Source organism: Schizosaccharomyces octosporus (genome assembly GCF_000150505.1).
Source record: "Schizosaccharomyces octosporus yFS286 unplaced genomic scaffold supercont6.3, whole genome shotgun sequence".
Classification (NCBI taxonomy): domain Eukaryota; kingdom Fungi; phylum Ascomycota; class Schizosaccharomycetes; order Schizosaccharomycetales; family Schizosaccharomycetaceae; genus Schizosaccharomyces; species Schizosaccharomyces octosporus.
Window position 1 is genome coordinate 998,765 of NW_013185621.1, and position 21,669 is coordinate 1,020,433.

General features: G+C 37.6%; 8 protein-coding genes and 2 non-coding genes across 10 annotated transcripts; 6 read left to right on the top strand and 4 right to left on the bottom strand.

The window, feature by feature from the left end:
- Positions 1 to 371: 371 nt before the first annotated feature.
- On the bottom strand, positions 372 to 4,748 carry SOCG_04105 (AGC protein kinase Cek1). The gene has a single exon (XM_013164947.1). It carries the CDS (start codon positions 4,424 to 4,426, stop codon positions 956 to 958), a length of 3,471 nt encoding a protein of 1,156 aa, XP_013020401.1. The 5' UTR covers positions 4,427 to 4,748; the 3' UTR covers positions 372 to 955.
- Positions 4,749 to 5,471: 723 nt separating this feature from the next.
- SOCG_04104 (uncharacterized protein) lies at positions 5,472 to 8,382 on the top strand (the record flags this gene model as incomplete). Its single annotated transcript, XM_013164946.1, has 5 exons — positions 5,472 to 5,750; positions 5,827 to 6,123; positions 6,271 to 6,778; positions 6,844 to 7,633; positions 7,680 to 8,382. The coding sequence occupies 5 exons, from the start codon at positions 5,472 to 5,474 to the stop codon at positions 8,380 to 8,382; spliced, it is 2,577 nt and encodes an 858-aa protein (XP_013020400.1).
- Positions 8,383 to 8,445: 63 nt separating this feature from the next.
- SOCG_04103 (riboflavin synthase) lies at positions 8,446 to 9,862 on the bottom strand. Its single transcript, XM_013164945.1, has one exon. The coding sequence runs from the start codon at positions 9,194 to 9,196 to the stop codon at positions 8,573 to 8,575; it is 624 nt and encodes a 207-aa protein (XP_013020399.1). The 5' UTR covers positions 9,197 to 9,862; the 3' UTR covers positions 8,446 to 8,572.
- On the top strand, positions 9,825 to 9,905 carry SOCG_16356. Its single transcript has one exon. It is a non-coding gene; the product is annotated as a tRNA-Met (tRNA).
- A 6-nt stretch (positions 9,906 to 9,911) lies between these two features.
- SOCG_16357 lies at positions 9,912 to 9,985 on the top strand. The gene has a single exon. It is a non-coding gene; the product is annotated as a tRNA-Asn (tRNA).
- Positions 9,986 to 10,194: 209 nt separating this feature from the next.
- SOCG_04102 (ER oxidoreductin Ero1b) lies at positions 10,195 to 12,217 on the bottom strand. Its single transcript, XM_013164944.1, has one exon. It carries the CDS (start codon positions 12,147 to 12,149, stop codon positions 10,458 to 10,460), a length of 1,692 nt encoding a protein of 563 aa, XP_013020398.1. The 5' UTR covers positions 12,150 to 12,217; the 3' UTR covers positions 10,195 to 10,457.
- A 57-nt stretch (positions 12,218 to 12,274) lies between these two features.
- On the top strand, positions 12,275 to 14,288 carry SOCG_04101 (pig-F). Its single transcript, XM_013164943.1, has 2 exons — positions 12,275 to 12,404; positions 12,645 to 14,288. Exons 1-2 carry the CDS (start codon positions 12,363 to 12,365, stop codon positions 14,085 to 14,087), a joined length of 1,485 nt encoding a protein of 494 aa, XP_013020397.1. The 5' UTR covers positions 12,275 to 12,362; the 3' UTR covers positions 14,088 to 14,288.
- SOCG_04100 (triacylglycerol lipase) lies at positions 14,127 to 15,868 on the bottom strand (the record flags this gene model as incomplete). The annotated part of the gene is made up of 2 exons (XM_013164942.1): positions 14,127 to 15,072; positions 15,124 to 15,868. 2 exons carry the CDS (start codon positions 15,866 to 15,868, stop codon positions 14,231 to 14,233), a joined length of 1,587 nt encoding a protein of 528 aa, XP_013020396.1. The 3' UTR covers positions 14,127 to 14,230.
- Positions 15,869 to 16,367: 499 nt separating this feature from the next.
- SOCG_04099 (guanyl-nucleotide exchange factor Ste6) lies at positions 16,368 to 19,611 on the top strand. The gene has a single exon (XM_013164941.1). The coding sequence runs from the start codon at positions 16,758 to 16,760 to the stop codon at positions 19,467 to 19,469; it is 2,712 nt and encodes a 903-aa protein (XP_013020395.1). The 5' UTR covers positions 16,368 to 16,757; the 3' UTR covers positions 19,470 to 19,611.
- Positions 19,546 to 21,658, top strand: SOCG_04098 (central kinetochore associated family protein). Its single transcript, XM_013164940.1, has 2 exons — positions 19,546 to 19,865; positions 19,911 to 21,658. The coding sequence occupies exons 1-2, from the start codon at positions 19,692 to 19,694 to the stop codon at positions 21,381 to 21,383; spliced, it is 1,647 nt and encodes a 548-aa protein (XP_013020394.1). The 5' UTR covers positions 19,546 to 19,691; the 3' UTR covers positions 21,384 to 21,658.
- Positions 21,659 to 21,669: the final 11 nt, after the last annotated feature.

The window sequence follows — 21,669 nt, forward strand, 5'->3', positions numbered from 1 at the left end:
CAATGTACCCAATTTACGTAATTAATCTTTAGATATTCTTATTTGTTTGTTTATAGTGTACAACTATAATGGTATTTCACAGTCTCGAGAATAGTAACTCTTGGTGGCTTTTTTTTTTTCTTAATTAAAAACTTCTAAATATGCTATTTCGGATTTAATCTTCAAACTTCCATAAAGTTTTGGAACAGCGAAACATGGTGAAACAAATGCTACTGGAAAACCAAGTGAATGGTTCGCATGTTAATTGCAGTGCAGCAAGAGAAATGAAATGTCCATTTGAATCTTAAAACAGTACTCAAACTACTTGAATTCACTGAGAGTAAATGTTTCTATATACAAAGCTTACCACTACTTCAAGAACCGTCTCTTGTAATTATAAATGATAAAATTTTGCTATGAAAAAGCAGAAACAACAGAAAAACAAAAAGGAATGCATAAAAAGAAAGATATGATTTTAACGAACAAGCAAACAGAAAAGATGGCTATATGATATCTAATAGAAAGAAAACTTAAAAAAAAAAAAAATACTGAAAATACTAAGACATCTCAGCATTCAGCATGAATAATAATAATAAATACTATAAACATGGACAACCACGAAAAAAATAAAGGAAATTCAGTATCAGCAATTACCAGAAATTACCCAATACCACCAACGATGGTTTCCTTTATAGCGTTGGCGAAAATGTTCGACGACATGGCTACCGAATATGTGTAGTCCACTGATAAATAATCGACGGGAGGGAGATACAATGGAAGATTCGCATCAATCCCGAAGTATAATAAAACTAGGATGTCTTATATCGTTGACTTTAATGCTGTCTAGGATGAAGTCAATATATAGTTTTTTTGTAAATAAAAAGATCGCAAGTCTAAAAGAATGTTTACCACTCATTGAAGTGGTCCTGGATGATATCTACCGGTCTTCTTGTTCACCAAACTGAAGACCAGCATACTAAGCAACCATTTTCTTATGATCTAACTCACTGGCGCTTTCTGTAAAGTCTGTATCTAGAGAAAACTCGCTATTTGAGAGAGTTCCCACGGGTGTCTCCATACCAGCAACAGATGCGCGCCGAGAGGTACGGGTACTCAGAAAAGAATCTGGAGTGCGTCTATTGTTCAAATTTACCAAGTAATCGTTATTATCTTCGATTTGGTCTTTTAACGTCTGACTCTCATGTTCTTTCCTCAGCTTTTGTATGGTGTGTCGATTCGCTTTGTCTAGAATCTCTAAATTGCGATAACTGAAACTTCCAAATTCCGGCGGTGAATCTATGGTATTGCTTCTGATCCGATTCTTTCTTGTTCCTGGTTTAAGGTGCTGGGGAACTGAAGAAGCGACAATTTCAGGCTCAGTTTCTTTCGGAGGAATACGTTGAGTATATTGTGTGTTGTGATTATCATAATCAAACTCATCCAATCCCCTAGGATCAAAATATATTGTATCATCAGGAGCAAAAGGCTTAGGAACAAACGGAGGTTCTTCATTTACTACATCGTCCCAGTTAACTCCACTGAAAAAGGGATGCGATTTAACTTCATCCACGCCTTTAGCTCCTAACCTTTCTGATGGTTCCATACACAATAACCGATTAATCAAATCTACAGCATTTCCTAACTCACGAAAGTCTGTATTCTCGGGCCATGCAATTTTTCGAGCAAGAATATTTTTGAAAATCTCAGTCGGGGTCTCGGCGTTAAAGGGTGGATACCCAAACAGAAACTCAAACAAAACGCAACCAACAGACCACCAATCACTTGCCTTTATTCCCGGATTGCCTAAAATAACTTCAGGAGCAATGTAATCTGGAGTTCCGATAAATCTTTTAAAAGAATCGCGATTCTCAAGAAAGGGCTGGATCTTTGGTGAATCAGTAACTTGGGCTCGAGTTTTATCATTGTTATTGGTATTATGAGACTTTCTACCAGCCAAAAGCAAATCTTCCGGTCCATTCTCAAGACTGAAACTTTGTGAAGCAAGTCTAATACTCGTTCCATCCAATGATAGTAATCTTTCATTTAATGTAGGCCTTTCAGGAGGATCTTCAGCAGCTGCAGAATTTACATCCATATAAGATGAGGTGGTACTTAAGGAAAGATCTGACAAGGAGCCCGGGCAGTCCCCTAAGTTTGGTGCGAAACTCGACTCACTATCATTCCTGTTTTTCCTCTTTAAATAACCTACTCTGCTTAATCCAAAATCAGTCAGCTTAAGGTGACCCGACTGAGCGATCAACAAATTGTCGGGCTTGATATCACGATGAACGATTTCTCTGCTATGTAGAGCGCCCAAACATAACACTATCTCCGCTAAGTACTTGTGAATCCAATCAAGTTCAAGGATCCCCATTGTTTTCAAAAGTGATCCGCAATCCCCTCCATTTAAGTATTCCATGACCAAATAAAGATAATCTCTAGACTGGAAGGTGTAGTATAATTTAGCTACAAACGGAATCTCTCCTTGAGCCATCAAAATCGCACGCTCAGACCGTACGTTTACTACTTGATTTTTAGCAATCATATCCGACTTCTTAAGAATTTTGACAGCAAAGTAATCTCCTGTGGTCCTTTTCTGTGCCAGGTAAACAGAACCAAAAGCGCCTTTGCTAATTGGTTTCAAGATCTTATAATCATTGATTGAAGGATTACCCTGAGCTGCTGAAGGCAAAATTGTATGTACACGAGGAGATGGAGACGGAAGTCGTAAGTCCTTTTCCGATAAATTCTTTGATCTTCCACGTGAATTCAGTGACGAGCGAGCATTCAACGAAGCGGCGTGTGCTGAAGCATCAGAAGCTAAAAAGCGAGGACTAGAAGCTGGTGATAAAAATTTTGAATCTTCTGACTTATAATCGGAACAGCATGGATCCGTTACTTTAAGGCGCTGCAAAGCTAACTGCATACCTGGAAATTCGTTCAATGGAGTAGAACCACATTCAGAATCATTGCTAAAGCAATATGGATGGCTCTGTGTAAGCAGTGAACATGAGGAAGATCTAGAGAGATCAGAATTTGAATCTGAATCAGGTATAAAGTCGTTGTCCTGTTTAAACTGTGAATTTATTTCTTTGTCGGGATTTTTGATTGTTTGTGGAAGACTTATTAAAGGAGCATCTAAGGTTAAGCCCTCTACGTAGTTCAAGTTTTGAAGAGACGATAGTTCAGAAACCACGTTATCGATCACTTCTTGTACGTGATAATCAACTTCTAGTCGAATGCGCTCAGAATAATAAACAGCGTTCTTCAATCGGGTTATTCCAAAGACTTTGGTATCAAACGCATTTCTCAAATCTCTCCAAAGGTTAACGACTGCCCGTGAGCAATTTTGAAGAGACGGTGAGAAATTCTGTAATTCGTTTGTCGATACCTCCGAACTAGGGGATTGAAATCGAAGAGAATCTACATCATCGAAGTTTACAATGACTTTAACGGGAGGTATGCTTATGTCAATGACCAGATCCAAATAGTATGTAATTTGATTTAAAAAGGTAGACAAGAGGGAGGTGGAAGACTCTTTTTTCACGTCATTTGGAATTGATAAAGATGACACGTCGTAGTTGGGATATAGAATTAACGCTTCATCTTTATATAACGGGATTAAATAGGGTTTCTCAGACAACTGATCTTGAATCTGCAGCAAAGTCGATCGAAAATAGAGTAGCGAGTCTTGAGCTGATTGAACAATAGATTCAAAAGTGCTGGTGATTAAGCAAAGCTTAGAATGAACTTCAAAGAACCACGATTGAATATTTCTTTCACATATTTGGCAGAACTCTGGTCGAGGGTGAGGTAAAGACTGTAAATTACCAGTTTTAAAGAAAGACTCGCGCAAAGAAGATAAATATTGGTCGAGAAGACCAGAACTGAGACCAATGACTTCTAAAATCTTGTTTGCAAAAGATTTGGAATCAATTGTTGTATTATTGACTGGATGAGCAACCCACATTGTGTGATCAGGCGTATTTGAGTGGCAATCTCGAATTAGAATACCGACAGCATCAAATTGCTCAAGAGGAGTATCGTTACCTTCGTAGGTGAGAGGAGAGGTGTGGTTAGGGGCATGAGAATGTTGTATAAGAGAGTTCTTCGACGGATGCTTCAGTCGAATATGGTAACTATGGGAATCATTTTCTAATAAACATCTTGCAGCTTTAGCAAACGCATCTAATCCAGTTTTACCTAAAAAATCCTTCACGGAATGACCAACAACTTGGTCCTGAGGAGCGTTGAGTAAATCAGACGAGTTCTCACTAACGTACTGAAAATTCCCCGACAAATCAAGCTCAAAAGACACAGGATGACGCGAACGTTCAAAGAAATTTCCATTCGTTAATGAAGCCACGCTCCATCCTTGTTGTTCACTTGAAGCTTGTTGTGAGTCGTTATGGGATTCAGACCTGCCAAAAGCAGTAACCGGCTTCATTGACACTCGAAAAAGCCTTGGTCTAAGCTGTACTGTTAACCATTACCAAAGAGCAATAAGTATCCGCTGTTGACTAAAGCCTTTATGAGTTTATTTAAAGCTTGTTCCTGCAGTCCTGATCTGTAAAAAGACAAGGCTCCGTAAGAGGAGAAATCCCTTTTTAAATTTGGTAATTTTTTGGTTTTTTTTAAAAAAAAAGAAAGACAATGCTTTATAAGGACTTTTGGCACAGGAGGTACTTGTTGGTGGTAGTAGATAACTTTCACCATGACCCTTTGACTAAAAACTTCTGAGTTTCAAACGCCGCCGGGATGGTTTGGTTCTATTTATTCTTAGGAATACTTCCAAAAAAAAATAAAACTAAAAAGTAGAAAACAACAAAAAATAAAATAAAGAAGTAAAGAATTTAATAAGTTTTAAGAGCGGATTCGAAATTATTCTAAGAAAAACTTTTCAACAAATCAGTAAACCTTCATCTCCTTTTCTTTTCTTTTTCAATGTCTTAGACACATTTATTCACTATAAAAATATACAATAACACTTTTTCGCATTAGATTCGACCAGAAACGAAACGTTACAAAGGTAGCAACTATTACCAGGAATCATTATCACGCATTGTTAGATCAATTCGAACATCATTTGGTTATTCTTAAAGAAATGCTAGTAAATTTTTATTACAACACTTGAAGCGGCTCTCTTCATGCAGATACTAAAGTCGTCGAGGCTTGATAGTTTTATACAATGCAAGACGCGCACTTCATAGTGAAATAGAACAGTAGCAAACATGGCAGACTTCTTTAGAATATTTTAAATTCGATCTAATTGAATAACATTACAGAGAGACATCCTTCTGCAAAGATAACTGTCTTTCTACAGCCTTTTTCTCCTTCAGCAGGTTTGTTTATTTACCTAATTGGGATAAAAGTTCTACTACCTTATACGAATAGCAAAATGCGGTCAAATTCACAATTCTAGTACTTGGGTATAGAGGGTACAAGTATGATTCAATAGAAAGGTTACTTAGCCTTTGCACGCCAAGTTAAGTATGGAAACGAGCTCTGGAGATGAGCAAGCTGCTTTAGAAAGACATTATTTAAAAAAGGAACTTCTTTCTCTTTTGGTTGAGGACGAATTGAAGTTTATTGGCAATCCTTCAAATCTCGTTCATTTAGGTACACCTTTTGTAAATAAAGGCGAACCTCCCATTGCTTTTGAGGAATCTAAAATACCTATTTTAAGATTTATTTTTAAGAAATTCGTACTAACATTTCCTTTCCTTGACCCGGAAAGCCAAACGCAATTGTGGAATGTGAGCTTTCGTAATGTACGTAGAATGGTTTCGATCGTTCCTCTCGAGAATCTATAAGAAGGGAAATTTATTCTGACATACTTCTTTTTAGTTTTTGAGTGTTATATATGAAAATAGCATCTCTGTACTACCCGATGACCCTGATGCAACTTACATGCACAGAATGGAATTGAAGTTCCACGGCATGCTTACGCTTCTAATGAGCCGCGCTATTTCTTGTATTCATGGTGAAAAAAGCATTAGCCATGACCAAATCGATACAATGGGTATAAAAAACCAATTGTCGCAAACCAGTATAGAAAACAAAAAGCAGGACTCCTTAATAGCTTTAGTTGGTGGTGTTCGCGAATATTCCTACTCGACATATCTGAGAAATAAGAAAACTTATGTAAGTGAAGTTTGGTTATTTGGTTAGCATAATACCAGATATTGTTAGGAGTATAAACTCTTTTCTTTCTATTTGCTATCTAAATATTACAGTACCTCTCTTTTATTTTATTTATTTTTACTTTTTGATAAATACTGACAAAATTAGGAATATATTCTCAAAGTACAAAATGAAGAGTCTCTGATATATGTGGCACGGAGATATTCTGATTTCACTAAACTGCACCATGCTTTAGTGAAAAAGTATCCTAGTGCAGCTATTGCGCGTCTACCAGCTAAAGATTTGCATGACACACATCTTCAAGATGGGTCCCAATTCTCAACTTTAGGAACTACTCAAACGTCTACTAGTGTTGGTTCTACTCCGGAAAATCCTGGTCTGGTTTTGCGCCAAGAAAGAATGAGGATTGGATTAAATTACTACATAAACCATATTCTTAAACAAGATGAACTATTAAATAGTCCTGAAGTTGAAGCATTTTTATATTCTGATCCTTTTTCACCCAATGAAAATGAACAAAAAGACATACTCCTTCGCCAAGAGCTGGACCTTATCCGTACCAAAGAAAGAATGAAATTTATAGAAATCGCTTCTGAACGTGCAAAATCGCTAGACATATATATGGATGAATTTAAACGATCTCTTATGGAGTCCGGTATGATTAGCTTTATTAATTTTTATTCTGCTTTTTGTCCCGTTTACCTTGCTGACAATCTTTAGGAGGTTTAACCAGTTTATTTAAAGAGTTGAAAGAAAAGGAGAGAATAAAAGACTTGTCTCCAACATTACAGCAAACCTTGGAATGGGTTCGTGTAAACTTAGCCTCTACCATATATGATGTCTTTATTGCCAAAGAGAAGTCCGGCGTCACCTTTTCTCAAATTAAGCGCATGCATTCAATTTTTCCCTACGGAGTAATAAAAAATATCATGCGTTTTTCAAACCCACTTTCCGTCATGAAACGTATTTTAGACACTCTCTTGGCTCAGCCTTTTGGAATGAAGTCTCTCTTTCAGCGTCTTTTGAGTGTGAGTCTGAACGATAATGTTCGTGCCATACACAAACTGATTAGCAAATATCAAAGTCAAGTAAACAATGCAGAAGTACTGCAAAAAATTCAACAACAGGTTGAGAATCCTTGTAAAGCAGCTCAAGACGTTTTACGGGAAAATAACCTGTCTCCCCAGGATTATCTGCAATACATTCTTGTTTCTGACGAGGTACCTCCTAAACTTTCTGAAGAATCAATTCGGCAAGTAATAATGGATGGAAGCGCCTGGAAGGAGGCTATGGGTTCAGAAGGTTATCCTGAGGATAAGACGATCCAAGATCGAGCCAGAAGGTTTGGATTTACCTTGAAGCTAATGCACTTATATGCCAAACAGTTCAACAAAAAGCGATCCATCTCTTTAATTTCTGAGGGCTCCACAGGAGAAATGATGAAGACGATTGTAGTAATTTTTTATAAACCTTTAATGAAGGTGTATAAAGCAGCTAATGTTTATACTTCGTACGTTGAAAGGGGATTTTTGGGAATAAACGCTAACCTTATGTAGAGTGGGTGATTTTGAAGCGTTCATGGATGATATGCTTCGACTTGTAGAAGAGACACAGGAAAATCTTGAAGTGAACCCAACTACACTAGTTGAACATTACATTGATTTGGTTAAGAGACACGAAGACGCATTTTATGATTTTGTACACCGTGTATATTTACATGACAGTGGATTGTTTAGCTCTCTTATGGAATGGATCGAAAGTATTATTTCATTCTTGCATTATGGTTCAGCTTATCCAATAGACATGGATAGCATTATTACGGGGCTGAGTCCAGAGGAAATCGATTTGTTATCCCAAGAATTGAAAGAACTGGTAGAGTGGAATCACAAAAAGAAAAGTTTCTTATTCCGGAAGAATACGGCAAAGTATGCTTCTGGCGATGAGTCTACTATTCCTGCCGTAAATATGGATGAGCTTGGACTGGATGAGGAGATTTTAGCCGAGCTACGAGGTGATGGCGATGATGAAGAAGAATACAATAATAGTGATATAGAGCATGACGAGGACAGGATGAATGAAAGTTTTGAGTATGATCCCGTAATGGATGAACGTCAACGCCAAAAACGGAAGGCTAATCGTTTGATTGACGGCCTTCCAGCCAAGCCGGAGTTTAGAATTATTTCGAAATTACTTCCAACCTTTCGTGATCAAATTTATCCGATTCTAGCTCGTTTTGCGAATGAAAGCCCTACCAAATGAAACGATATGATTTTTATTACGATATATTTTGGTTTGATTTATTTTGTTTTATTTTATACGAAAGATTATTTTATGTATAGGAGTGAGAAAGAATAACATAACTTTAGACAAGAGTGCCTAGAGAAGTGGTGTAGACCAGATCAGTATAGATTTTATATTATGTTAAGTATAAGTTCATTATCACTTGCAGTTATTGTTTTTCTTTTTGAAACCATTCTTTAATATGGGCTTGCACCAGCTTTTCGGTATACTTTCCAAGCTGATCGACTTCCACATTCACTAAGTCACCGATTTTTTTGGTTGGCATGATAACGCATGACTGAGTGTAGGCAATCATCATAATGCTAAAGGTTCTTTCGTCAACATGTGTGACCGTGAGCGACACGCCATCCAAGGCGATGTAACCCTTGTAGACTATATACTTGAGAACCGAAGGGTCCCGAGGACGGAATGTAAATACAATAGCTTCTTGATCTGGTTTTTTCTCTACAATTTCGGCAACGGTATCAACGTGGCCCTGAACAAAATGGCCTCCCATACGAGTCGTACTGAGAACGGCACGTTCCAAGTTCACAGAATCGCCTTCCGTCAAGGACCCTAGGTTTGTAAGACGAAGGGTCTCGGGTGCGATTCCAACCATGAAGCCTGAATCGTTAAGATCTGTAACCGTCAAGCAAGTACCATTAACAGCAATACTATCGCCTAAGTTACAATCTTTAATAATCTTGGGCTCCTCGATGCCAACAGAGAATCCCTCAGATGACTTTACGACACGGCGAACTACGCCAGTAGCTTCGATGAGTCCAGTAAACATGATATATTTTCTTCTGAGGAGTTATTGTTGAGTAGCCACGTTTTATATATTCTTCTTGAAGGGATTCACTTTGGTCTTATAAAAAGAGTAGAGACAGTGAAATTGTTTGGAATTTCAATAATTGATTAAAAATGAATGAATACGCTGAAAATTTGATGAAACCAGTCCAATGCAGCAGATGAAGAGGTGTCGTTATACCTTAAGCTGGATTTGTAAGGCGCGTATAAAGCTTCCTTATATTTCTCAAGTTGAGAACTCAGTGTTAGGTAAAATAATTATGGCGTAAGTGAAAACATCTTATCAATACAAATGAAAAATTATTCTCGAATTTACGGCACGATAGAACCTGTTGTCCATACCAAAACCTGAGTGAGTCAATTTCAATGTTGGCTAGCATGGACTTAGCATTTGCTTCTGTAGAAAGTGCAACAACAAACTTGATACCAGCTGTAAAGCCAAAGTCAACTACAAAAATACTCTTCTTTTTTTCTTCCTTTCTTTTATCGCCTATTTTCACAGTCTTCCGCCACTGTCAAACGGCAGCTGAGTAAATTCATATTTCATTCTTTTTAACTCTACAGAGAAAGGTTTGGTTTATATTAGTTTTAATCTCCAGTCATAGCAGATAGCTTCTGTAGCTCAGTCGGTGGTAGCGTCCCTCTCATATACTGAAAGGGGAAGGTCGTGAGTTCGAGCCTCACCAGGAGCATCTTAAGGTCGGATAGCACAGTTGGCTAGTGCGCATGACTGTTAATCATGAGGTCGAGGGTTCGAGTCCCTCTCTGACCGTACTTTTTATTTTTTAATGTTTTTTTGTAAATCCCATTATAAAGGATCTTTCACGCTTTGTAGTCTGCCAAATACTATTCTGCTTTCGCAGAAATGCTTTATACAACAGCATGACATATGACAAGTTCTTGCTTACAAATTCTCTGTACTTTTAGTCTTTGTAGCTACTTACCCTACTTGAAATGAAGCTTTGCTTCAATCATAAACTTTATACTTAAATCAAAAAAATGCATATTTTTCATTACCATCTAATGCTAAAATAATCTATGAGGAGTTTCATTTACTGACCACTTTTCATCATCATTCTTGCACATCTAGTATCTTCCATCAAGAAATCACCTTTTTCCTATCGTGTACAACCATAGATGTGTGAGCGCACATCGGCTATCCTTTTTTAAAAGGGGTCCAGATATTAACTTTTCATAATTCTTCGTTACTTCCCCAAACGATACACAAAATCGACAGACCTTTCCTAGGACAGCCACCCACTAGGAATACGTTGTCTAATAGACTCGCTTATATAATTCAACAAAGGACTTTGACTAGAAAAGAAGTAAAAGTTAATCATCTTCGGCATCTGCAGATAACTAGACAAGACATAACGGAATCCTTCCAATACAACTTCCAACTCCATCCAAACATCGTGATAAACAATTCGTGCAACATTGTAGGTCTTTTTCAAAAATGGATGGAAAACCTCAGGTACATACTGATACACAAATCGTTTCATATTATTCAAAAATTTCCGAAACAGGGGCTCGGGTTGGTGCTGCTCAATATGCAACTCATGGAATTTCTGAATATAGTCAATCGAGCGGGAAAGTCGATCGAAGGTGTTTACCAAAGCAACAATCTCAGAACGACGTAATTGTAGAGGAAAAGAAGTGCTCTCAAATTGATCGATTTCATTCTCCACATCTGACACTTCGAATAGAATCTTCAAAGCTGTACCAAATCCATTTGTTTGGATTTTGCCCCACAAACGACAACGTTCACAACCAACACAGTCCATTAAAGCCGACACAGTACGGAAATGTTCTCTGAATTCCTTTTTCATTGCAGAGGAAAGCTCAGGCTCACCACTAAACAAAACTGACTCATCAAAGTACCGAGGGTATTGATTCACGGTGTCGACCAAATCACGAACTTTATGACGGACTTCAGTATCTTGCAATGCACTATCATGACAAAATGTGAGTGCATCCAAGTGTCCATTTAACTTATCCATAGCTCTAAGAAGCAAAGAGTAAGCAAAATACAAATTCTCAATTCTTTCTGGATGCGAAAGAACCTTTTCTTTGAAACAATTTATGTTTGGTCCCCAAACTCCGGTTGATTGATTAAGGTAATTATAACACAAGTGAGTAGAAATACTGGTGTGCATGCCCGAAAGTACCCGATAGAACACACGTTGCTCGTGAGTCCACAACTCCATGCGTTCCTTCAACACCTGTTCTTGAGAAATTGAAGAGGGAGCCAAAGAACCTTGAGTAAAGAGAGTAGGGAAATCAACCGTAGGTTCAAAGGTGTCTGGTAAACATTCATTGTAAATCATTTCCCAAATCCTAGTAGCGTGCGGAGCTCCATATCCAGTAAACCTCTCTGGATTGTCCAACAGAGAAACATACACGCATCCACTATCCAATTCATTATCTACATAACAGTATTGACGGTCCTGATCATCGAGTCGTTCCAAGAGACATGATTGCGAGATTTTTTCAACGTTTTCCATCACAGATTGGTCCGACTCAACGATTTGTCGCGAAAGCTCCGGCATAAATCCTTCAAGCTTTCCAAGTGCTTTCGAGCTCCAGATCTCTGGAACATTATTCTCGTCTGTAACCAACACATTACAGGCATTACTTCCACAAAAAACATTATCATCCATTTTATATTTGCATTCCTTGTTGAATAAATTTAATCGATAGAAGCGCATATAATCAGATTTTTCAGTTAAATCTTTCAGTAATGGTGATAGAAGTTCATTCACATCTTTAATACTTCCAAAAGTTGCCCCGGAAGTATCAGGAATTACATGTTTCGTATCCTCTTCAAACTTCCATGGGTCATTCGCCTCCATTATTGACTGTTTCTTACTGAATGCATCTTGCACGTTAACAAGCAGACACAAGAAAGATAATAATGAACCGCGTCTTAGTTTCATTTCGACTGTAATTATGTCTGAAAAGGTGTCCTTTATTCCCTTCTATACTTTTCGACGTTGGTTCTAAGATCGTTTGTTTACACTGCCTTGAGCCATTTACTTGTGTTACCTCGGATGTCACTTTCCTATCTTTCCTTGCTTAGGGAATTTCTCTCATTAGTAATTAAAACGAGTTGTAAACATTCCTCTTTCCTGCAGAACTAAAGAAACAAGATGGGTTTCTGGGGAAGGAGTAGGTTTGAGACAGATCGAAAGGTAAGTTTATCATACAATGAACAAGAGATGCAATTTGGCTTGGTTGGAAGTCAAACTACCAATTCTTAGTTACGGGCATATTCGCTTTTTATGGATGTTTCCAAAAACAGTGCTGGATTGTAAAGCACCAGAATTTGCTTGAGCTAGTGTTTGGGATTGAGAAGTTTTTACTTATCACATCTATTTCAAATGATTACTTATACCACGTATTATTTATACTCTGCTAATACTTGGAAGTAGAATGTTTTAGTTACGGGAGGATCTCAAGGCTTTGGGCTGGCCCTCGCAAAGAAGTTTGTACTTCGCGGCAGCCATGTAACCATTGCTGCCAGAACAGAGAGCAAACTCAAAGTTGCTGTGGAGGAACTCTCAAAATTGAAGATTCATGATGATCAGATCATTCAATACAGAAGTGTGGACTTGACGAATTACGACGATGTTAAAATCATGATAGATCAGCTAGAACCTTGTCCAGACCATTTAGCTCATTGTGCTGGTTCTTCATATCCCGGGTTTTTTGTCGACCTTCATCCCGTCGTGTTTGAAAACCAAATGCGCCAAAACTATTTGGCTTCCGTCTACATCACCCATGCGCTGATAAAAAGAATGAAAGATATTTCAGTACCTTATTCGCGAAGAATAATGCTAACCTCTTCCATCCTAAGTGCTCTTCCTCTTGTAGGCTATAATGCATATAGCCCTACAAAGGCTGCTGTTCGAGCTTTAGCTGATGGCTTACGACAAGAATGCATTCTCTATGGAATTGAGGTCTCTATTTTCTTGCCGGCTACCATACTTTCTCCTGGTTACGAAGAAGAAAATAGATTGAAGCCATCTTTGGTATTAGAAATGGAAAAATCAGACAAAGCTCAGACATGTGAAACCGTTGCTTATTATTGCATGAAAGGACTCGACAACGGAGATTTTGCTATCACTAATAACTTTGTTGGAGATATTATGAAAAACCATTCTCGTACATCCAGTCCTCACGATAATCCTATCTTGGAATTCCTCTATTGTATGCTTACTTTATTTGTATGGCCATTTGTACGGACTCAACTAGATCAAGATGTGTATAAATATGCTTTGCAGCATCGTTTGAGAACAGCGGTACCCAGCCGATCTAACTCTTTTGTCACTATCTTGTTTAGCTGCATACAATTTTGCATTTTCTATTACCTTATCCCACCTCTCGTGGCCAACCCGTATGGAACCTTGTTAAGTACTCTTCCATTATGGTTTCTATTGCAAACCATCCAAACGTATTTTCAAAGGCCTCGCGGCTATTTCACTTTTGCTTCAATTTTCCGTTCGATATGTGCTACGTCTTTGGGAAGTGTTTTAATCGCTTTCATTCTCTTTACTTTTGGCGCGCCATTAGTTAATAATTTTCAGCTAAGTTTTCTTTGTGCTGCTACGCTTTCAGTGCTTATAATATACCCTTTAACCTTTTTCTTTCAATCTAACTACACGAGTTGGGGCCAGTTTCTTGCTTTCAAACAGTACAAAACTTTGGGTAGTTTACAATGCCGTGCATGGGGTCCCATCCTTGGAGCTTGGGCAGGCGCTATACCAATTCCCTTGGATTGGGATCAACCATGGCAAGCATGGCCCATCACTGTCGTTGTTGGCGCATTTATTGGTCATCTAATTGCTACGATTTTCGGAGAGTTACTGCAGTAATAACCTTGGATTCATTAATATTTCCAAGGAGTCATACTTCATAAATTAGCCAAACGAACAGAACTTAAATGTAGATGTCAAAAATTAGATTTCATATAATAAATTAGTGTTAATCTATGATAGGAAGAAAAAGATATAGGTATCTACTTAACTTTGAAATTTCTTAACAGTTTATCTTCGCTTTCCTCCAGTGCCACGGTAAATGGAGTTGAGGTAGAGTCTAAAGGAATTTTAGCTGTTTTACTAAAACCTATTTGCTCGCAGTAGTTATTTAATGATAACTCGTTCTTGCATCGTATCTGCAGTAACGGGATAGCTTGCCACGTAGCACGCTCGCCTACCAAAATCCAATACTGAATATCTTGTAGAGAGGGCTTCGTAAAGGCATGCTTTATATCACTAAATGAGAATGTAGGAGTGAGCGTTATATAAGCGCTTGGGATAAAGTCATCCACTAAAAAGCGTCTTAATTTAATAGGTAAAAGGCCAAGTATGTCCATTTGGCGAAAACGGTAGGCCATTTCCAAACCAAAGAGACGAATCATTTTTAATGTATAGCCAGTGTGGGTGTGATGGTATAATTCGTCGTGAAATGTCGGGAAAAGGGAGGGACGGGACTGAGTAATGATAAAATGATTAACATTAAAAAGGTCAGAAATTCTAGCGTAAGGGTTGGGACGGGTAGGGTGATGCATGCTCGCATACGGCCAAACAAAATTCTCAGGAGTGCAGACTTCGACAGTGCCATCCGGCGATTTTGCTAACAAGCTTGTTGATCGGTAGATCGCAGCCCAACTATTGCTGGCACAAGCGGCACTCCATATTAAAACATTTGGCGCTGTATGATAATTTAAAACTTGAGGAGAACCGGAAGTGACTGATGGGGGTGCTATAATATTGATCGCGCGATTTGTTTTCTCAAAGGCCTCTTGGAAAGTCAAATCTCCAACACATTTATGGACAAAAGAAGCAATCATCGAAATGTCTAGCATATTTCCGTATTTAATGACTTTTGCTAGAGAGTAGTCGGACGTACTTTTACAAATCTCCCACAATTTATTGGGGAATGTTTGAAAAAGATCGTCCAGTTCCTCATCGCGATGCACTCCTACAAAAGCAGCAATCAACGCACCAGAAGCCGAACCAGCGAGTACTCTTGGTAACAGATCTCTTTCCCACAAGGCTTTTGCTACGCCAAAGTGATACAACCCAAAGGCGGTGCCACCATTGAAGTATAAGCAAGTGGTGCCGAAGGATATTTTCGCAGCAGAATAAAAGCCATGTTTTTCCTCAATGGATAGCTTGTTTGTGAAAAAAAGAAACTCCAAACAGCGATTTACTTCTCGTACGTAATCTTCTATTAAAATTTTTGTTCCTGAGTAATTTTCAGTGTAAAGCCCTGAATCGCCAATATTACCAAAATTACGCAACAAGCTTGAACGCAAGAACATGAGCATGGGATACGCTTCCTCCTTCGTTCGATAAAGCTTCAAGGTGGAGGTGCATCGTTCAATTAGGGAATAGTCGTACTTGTCCGAAATGGGATCGAATCTCGCTTTCCAACGCCCAGACTTCTTATCCACAGTCGCTGCTAATTCCTTCCAATCTTCCCAAGTACAGCAATCGCGTTTTAACAGTGTTTGTCCTTTTCGATGATCGAATCCACGCGCTTGCGAAATCGAGGTCGCTGAAAACAACCATTCGAAAAACGATAAAACTAGCAGCCAAACTGTAGACGCACTTCTCCATATACTTCGCCAAGACCTGCTTAACGAATTCATGATAAAATGTCCAAAAAGACCCTATTAATGATACATGTACTTTGAAATCCAAAAGACCAAACTTCTCTCTATTCACGTAGACGTTCCAAAGCTTTGTTAGGCCCTTCAGGATTTTCGCAAAAGATTCCTTTTAAAATCCTTTTTTTTATTGATTGTTCCAATTTTACAACTTCAATCCCATCTGTCCAAAGTCATCCACTAGTACGTATTTTCTCGTGTATTACATATCAACAAATACTTAGGATTTTGCATAGCGAATTGTTACATAGTACAAAAAATAAACATAACATATTACGAACCATAGCGGAATATATATAAGGTACACGTACGTACTATGGAATAGAAAAAACCGTACTCTACCGTTGTGGTCATGATGTTTTCATAGACAAGCCGCGTCGCGTCGTATGCAAGCCAGGAATAATCATTATATGAGAAAGAATTTACGGAAATAAAATAAATAAATGTATTAATTTTTCTTTTTTCTACTTAATTGTTGTATTTTTTACTAGATCTTTCTTTTTTGTATTGTTACAAACACCCTCTTCGGGGGGATAATGGATGGTTCTTTGGGCTATTGAATGCTCTTTTAGTCTATTGAAGTCAGAACAAAGAGAAGGGCGTGTTTAAGGATATTTGTTTCAGAAAATGAATTCCACACTTGTCTTGAACAAGCATCTTTAATAGAAAAAGAATATAAGTGGAAACGTTTATGAGTTATTGATCGACATTTGACAGAAGATCAACGTTGATGCATTTACGTTGTTGTGAAGATTCTTTAGCTTTGAGCTTTCTTTCGGTTTGTAGTTCAAGTCTTTGAGAAAGATTCCCGCATACTTTTTTTCCTTCTTCTCTTCATCTGTATCTCGTGAGTCGTGAATTGTGAATCGCGATGGGCATTCAAGCAATTGCGCGACAAGATTATCTGCACAACTCAAAGCCTTCCCAATTATCCTTTCATACAGGTGATACTATTATTGTTGTTAATATACTTGAAAACGGTTGGTGTGATGGTATTTGCTCACAGCGTCGAGGTTGGTTTCCTGTATCTTACATTGACATCCTTGGATTCCAGAGACCATCGTCCAAAAGGTCTTCCATCTATAGTGATCAAGGATCCTTAAGCGACTCAAAGAGTGTCCTAGATTTTCCACCTCTACCAGAGGACGAATCTGCAAAGAAGACTTCACCTGTCAGTGATAATAATTCCGGTTATCAAGCAATGCTTCAACCTCTTCTCCGCAATGTTCTCGAACACGTAACGCTCATTCACAAATCTGTCTCTTTTCGTCATCCCGGAGTGCTTCAGAAAGCACTGGATGCGGTGCGTAACGAAGCATTGACTATTCTTGTACGCCTTCGAAGCCTAACCAACGAGCAATGTCGGCTAACTAAAGAGCTTATATATATCTTCTCCATGTTGGAAAAACTTGTAGTCCTTTCCAAGAGAAAAGATATGTATAAAAACTCCTGTATCCAATTTACTCAACTTTTAAAAACACTTGCCTGCGTTTTTGTAAATTATATGAAAAAGGAAGAAAATGGTCCTTCTTCCAAAATACCAAAAGAAACTGAAGATGTCTCGTTTTTGCCTTCAAGTCGATCTTTAATGTCTCCACCGTTTCATTTACTTCAAGATAAGTCACTGCCTTTATGTACCACTACTTATGTCGCAATACTTTCCCTTACTCATCAGGCCTATATTTCCTTAACTACGACCCCTTTTTGGCAGGAAGCGCATTCACAACAGCTTGAGTTGATTCTTCAAAACCTATCTAAAGGCAGCCGGTGTACAGAAGAGTACTTGGATAATATCTTGGATAGTTTTGGTAATCTACTTCAATATTTAAAGCGTGTCCACTCGGCTTTCCAGAAACTGGACTATACAGCGTTTGACGTTTCGGTGCCCTCCATCACAGTTCATGAAATTTATTTTACTTTGGAGAACTTTTCGACTAAAATCAGCGACATCTTTATGTCATCGATAGAGTTTGAGCAAACATTTAATGATGTTATTAATAATAACGGCAATGTACAGTTACTCACACCTCATCTACTATTCCTTGAAACGAATATACAAGAAATACAAAACATTCTTTTATATCTTACTGAAAGGTTCCTATTCCTCTCTTTTGAGCATCGCTATTTAACGCAATTTATTCCCGAACTTGAAAACGTAGAGAGCAAGGAGTTAGAAACCATGGAAACAAACGACATTACTTGGTACGATTCTAAGGGACTCGTCCAGTATATTTTTAAACAAAAATCAATAAAGCCAAAGTCCATTAGGAACTGGTTGTTTCTGTATTGGTCCAACACAACATTATACAACGACGATGGGAAAATCAAGTTTGCTTCTCTTGCTTCCATTCTGAATAATATTGTTCGGGTGGACATCGATAATACTCTATTTATAAGAAGCTTTCTTAGCACTCATGCTAGTATCATTAGCTCGGGTGATTTATTCTCTATACTATCTTCACATTATTTATTTCACAGTCATTCCAAAACAGTTACTGATAGGAACGATGCTTCTGTGATTAACCGAAGTCGTAAAAAGGTTATTAATGTTATTCTCACTTGGCTGGAATCATGCTTTATTGAAGGGTTTGGCAACATACACACTATTTTATTTTTGACGAATGCCTACAAATTTTGCGAAGAATATATGATACCTAGTTTCCCCCATGCACTTGAATTGCTGCGACAGATCTCTAAAATGTTAAAGAATCCTTCTACGAAACTTGTTCGACCACTGACGAATAGTTTTGAAGTACAAGAATCTGAGGACAATACTGCAATTTCTTGCAAGTTGAATGAAAACAATATTAAAGATGATTCCCTTCTGCTCTTCCCTCCAGATGAAGTTGCCAAGCAACTATGTCTTATCGAGTTTCGTACTTTTTCAAACATCCCCCCTATTCACTTCCTCACAAAAGTATGGTCAAATTTGAAAAACATTTCTTCAGAAGAGTCGGGTACCGTTTACTACATTTCCAATCAACTAGTCAATTTTGTTGCTGAAACTATCGTGAGGGAAAGAGACCTGCGAAAACGTACGCATTATTTAGGGTTTTTCATCCAAGTTTGCCATTGTCTATTCAAATACAATAACTTCGCCAGTTTATTTTCTATCATTTCAGCTTTAAATTCCGCACCAGTTCATCGTCTCAAAAGAACTTGGTCGAATTTAAGTAACAAGTATTCAGTATTATTTGACTCGCTGACTTCGTTAACAAACGCAAGCAAAAACTTTTCTCAGTACAGAGAATGCTTGGAGCGTTGTTCCCTTCCAAGTGTTCCATTTCTAGGTGTCTACTTTACCGATTTGACATTTCTAAAGTCGGGAAACAAAGATACAAACAAGAACTTAATAAATTTTGATAAAAGAATGAAAGCAGCAAAAATACTAAATGAAATTCAGCAGTTTCAAGCTGTTTCATACAAATTTGACTCTTTGAATGATGTACAAGAATTAGTGCATGAAGTGGTCTCGAAAGAACGAAACCCTGATATTATTTATAATGAGTCTTTACTCACGGAACCAAGAGAGTCTGAAGATCAAACTATACGACGTTTACTTGTTGATTCCGGCATATTTTAAGGATTATGAATTTGATGACGACTATATGATGAACATTTTGAACAAAAATTTGGGTGGCATGGTAAGACGTTAAATAATTTAGTTTAGAGAAAATAATGCAATAAGTATAGAAGATTAATCTATTTATCACATATGTAAACTGAAGTGTATGTTATAATTGAATGTGCTGGTTGGTAGTACCATCGCTTGCTTGCTAACGACTTGACTAGAGGCATAAATATCATGGATTGGAAGAAGTCGGTTCAGAAAGCTACAGCTTTAACGATTGAGACAAAAGACTATGTTTCATACTGCACAATGATTGAAATGTTGCTAGAACAGAATTTGACCCACAAAGAAGAGGACCGCTTAGATTTACTATGTGGCTTACACGAGGAGCTTCAGAAGCCAGAACATGTATGGTTCCAGAGGTTCTATCCGATTGCTAACAAAAGTTTTTAGGAAGAACTCACAAAAGAAATCGCATGGGACGTCCTGGGAATGTTGCTGCCATTCGTGAGTGATAATTCTTCAAAGGAAGCAACAGACTTTGCACATATGTTGGCTGAAAAGGGAAATCCTAAAGAAGTTTTCTTAAAGTCTAATGAAATCCTTACGAGTACTGTATTTAAGAATCTGTCTCAGTTGAAAGTGACTGTAGATTCGATGAATTCAGCAATGAACAGAATTGAAACCAACAGGCCATTGGCCTTTCTTGACAATTACATTGTTTCTTTATGTTCTTCAATTGCTAGGGTTGCACTTGTAAAAGAAATTAATAGACTTGACGTGTGGATTATGAGCTTGGATTCAATGGAAAAAATGATACAACGTTTTGGAAGGTATCCAGAGTGCCATCAAAATATCGTAGCGGCCTTTACAATATTCGCCGAACAGTTCTTTTCCTCAGAAAGATTATGTTTTTCGTTTCGTGAATTACTGAGGTCAAACGATCCTCATGTACAATATCGAAATAATAGAGTTCCTTACGATGTTCAACAGCTACATGAAATGGATTCCTTTTTAATACGATTTTTGGATGTCTTCGATGGGTTAGGCAATATGCGTATAGACAATTGGGGCCAGCTAACAAAACACTTCTACGATGTTATTATGAATCCTGATGATACCGAAGGAAGCATATTTGTTCAGAAACAAAACGAGGAAGAACAAGGAGAAGGAGATTTTCATCAAAAAGTAATGGTTGACATCAAAGGTTGTATTGCTATGATAACGATCCGAAGTTATTATAGGGAAAGAAACTTTTTGGAAAAGCTTGTTTATGAAAGCAAACGTCCTATTACACTAAAATCAATTTTCACCTTAATTTCTATCGAAGGAAATTCTGATACTTCTTGTTTCATAGATTTAGCCCTTTATCAATCTTTGTTGCTCTTCAAATTTATTGTGGAGCACTCTACTGAAGATCGTCATGGTTTGTTTTCTTTACTGCAAATTTACCAGTACTTTTCGGCTTTCAATTCAGAACCTTGGATTCGACTGATTGCAAACGATATTGTGTTTCATTTATTAGATCCATTGCCATTGGATACTCGCTTCGAATATGTTTTGGACACATTGGAAGAGTGCCCTTTTCTAAACGTTAAGGCTAGCATTCTGAACTATTACCAAAAGAACGGCGTACTCTCTAAACCGGCCGACAGGAATCCTTTTCTTGATGAAGGGAATATTTTCAAAGTAATCAGTATTATTATTGATGACTTATCCAACCCAACAACCGAACCTCTATTATTAATTTATTTACAACAGGCATTGATCTTTATATACTACATGAAATTCCAAAATAGATTGGATTATAACGATCAAGTCCATCATTTTCTGCAGGAAATAGAAACTTTTATTCAAGAAAACGAAGAGAAGGATTCAATGCAGAACTTCAGATATTATTTAGACCTATTACAACAGAAAAAATAGGTGTCTTTCATATCGTGATTTGTTTATGCATCTGGTACCCTGCTATTGTTATTTGATACGTTACCTACATTATCATTTCTTTTTTTTTGTTATTTTCTTCATGTCTTAAATGTACATCAAAGACAGTAAAGAATCTCGCATACCAACTAACAAAATCGTTTACTCAAACGTAGATATCATTTCTATATACGATTGAATGAAATAAATTAATGATTTACTTAATTTTACAACTTTTACTTACTTATGATATTAGTTTTATAATTACTTCGGAAAGTATGTGATGAAT

Bases quoted from the DNA above. Each gene is read 5' to 3' on its own strand.
- SOCG_04102 (XM_013164944.1), bottom strand. From the start codon at position 12,149: ATGAAACTAAGACGCGGTTCATTATTATCTTTCTTGTGTCTGCTTGTT.
- SOCG_04099 (XM_013164941.1), top strand. From the start codon at position 16,758: ATGGGCATTCAAGCAATTGCGCGACAAGATTATCTGCACAACTCAAAG.
- SOCG_04098 (XM_013164940.1), top strand. From the start codon at position 19,692: ATGGATTGGAAGAAGTCGGTTCAGAAAGCTACAGCTTTAACGATTGAG. The intron at 19,866-19,910 runs GTATGGTTCCAG...AAAAGTTTTTAG, and splicing joins AGCTTCAGAAGCCAGAACAT to GAAGAACTCACAAAAGAAAT.
- SOCG_04105 (XM_013164947.1), bottom strand. From the start codon at position 4,426: ATGAAGCCGGTTACTGCTTTTGGCAGGTCTGAATCCCATAACGACTCA.
- SOCG_04103 (XM_013164945.1), bottom strand. From the start codon at position 9,196: ATGTTTACTGGACTCATCGAAGCTACTGGCGTAGTTCGCCGTGTCGTA.
- SOCG_04101 (XM_013164943.1), top strand. From the start codon at position 12,363: ATGGGTTTCTGGGGAAGGAGTAGGTTTGAGACAGATCGAAAG. The intron at 12,405-12,644 runs GTAAGTTTATCA...ACTTGGAAGTAG, and splicing joins GGTTTGAGACAGATCGAAAG to AATGTTTTAGTTACGGGAGG.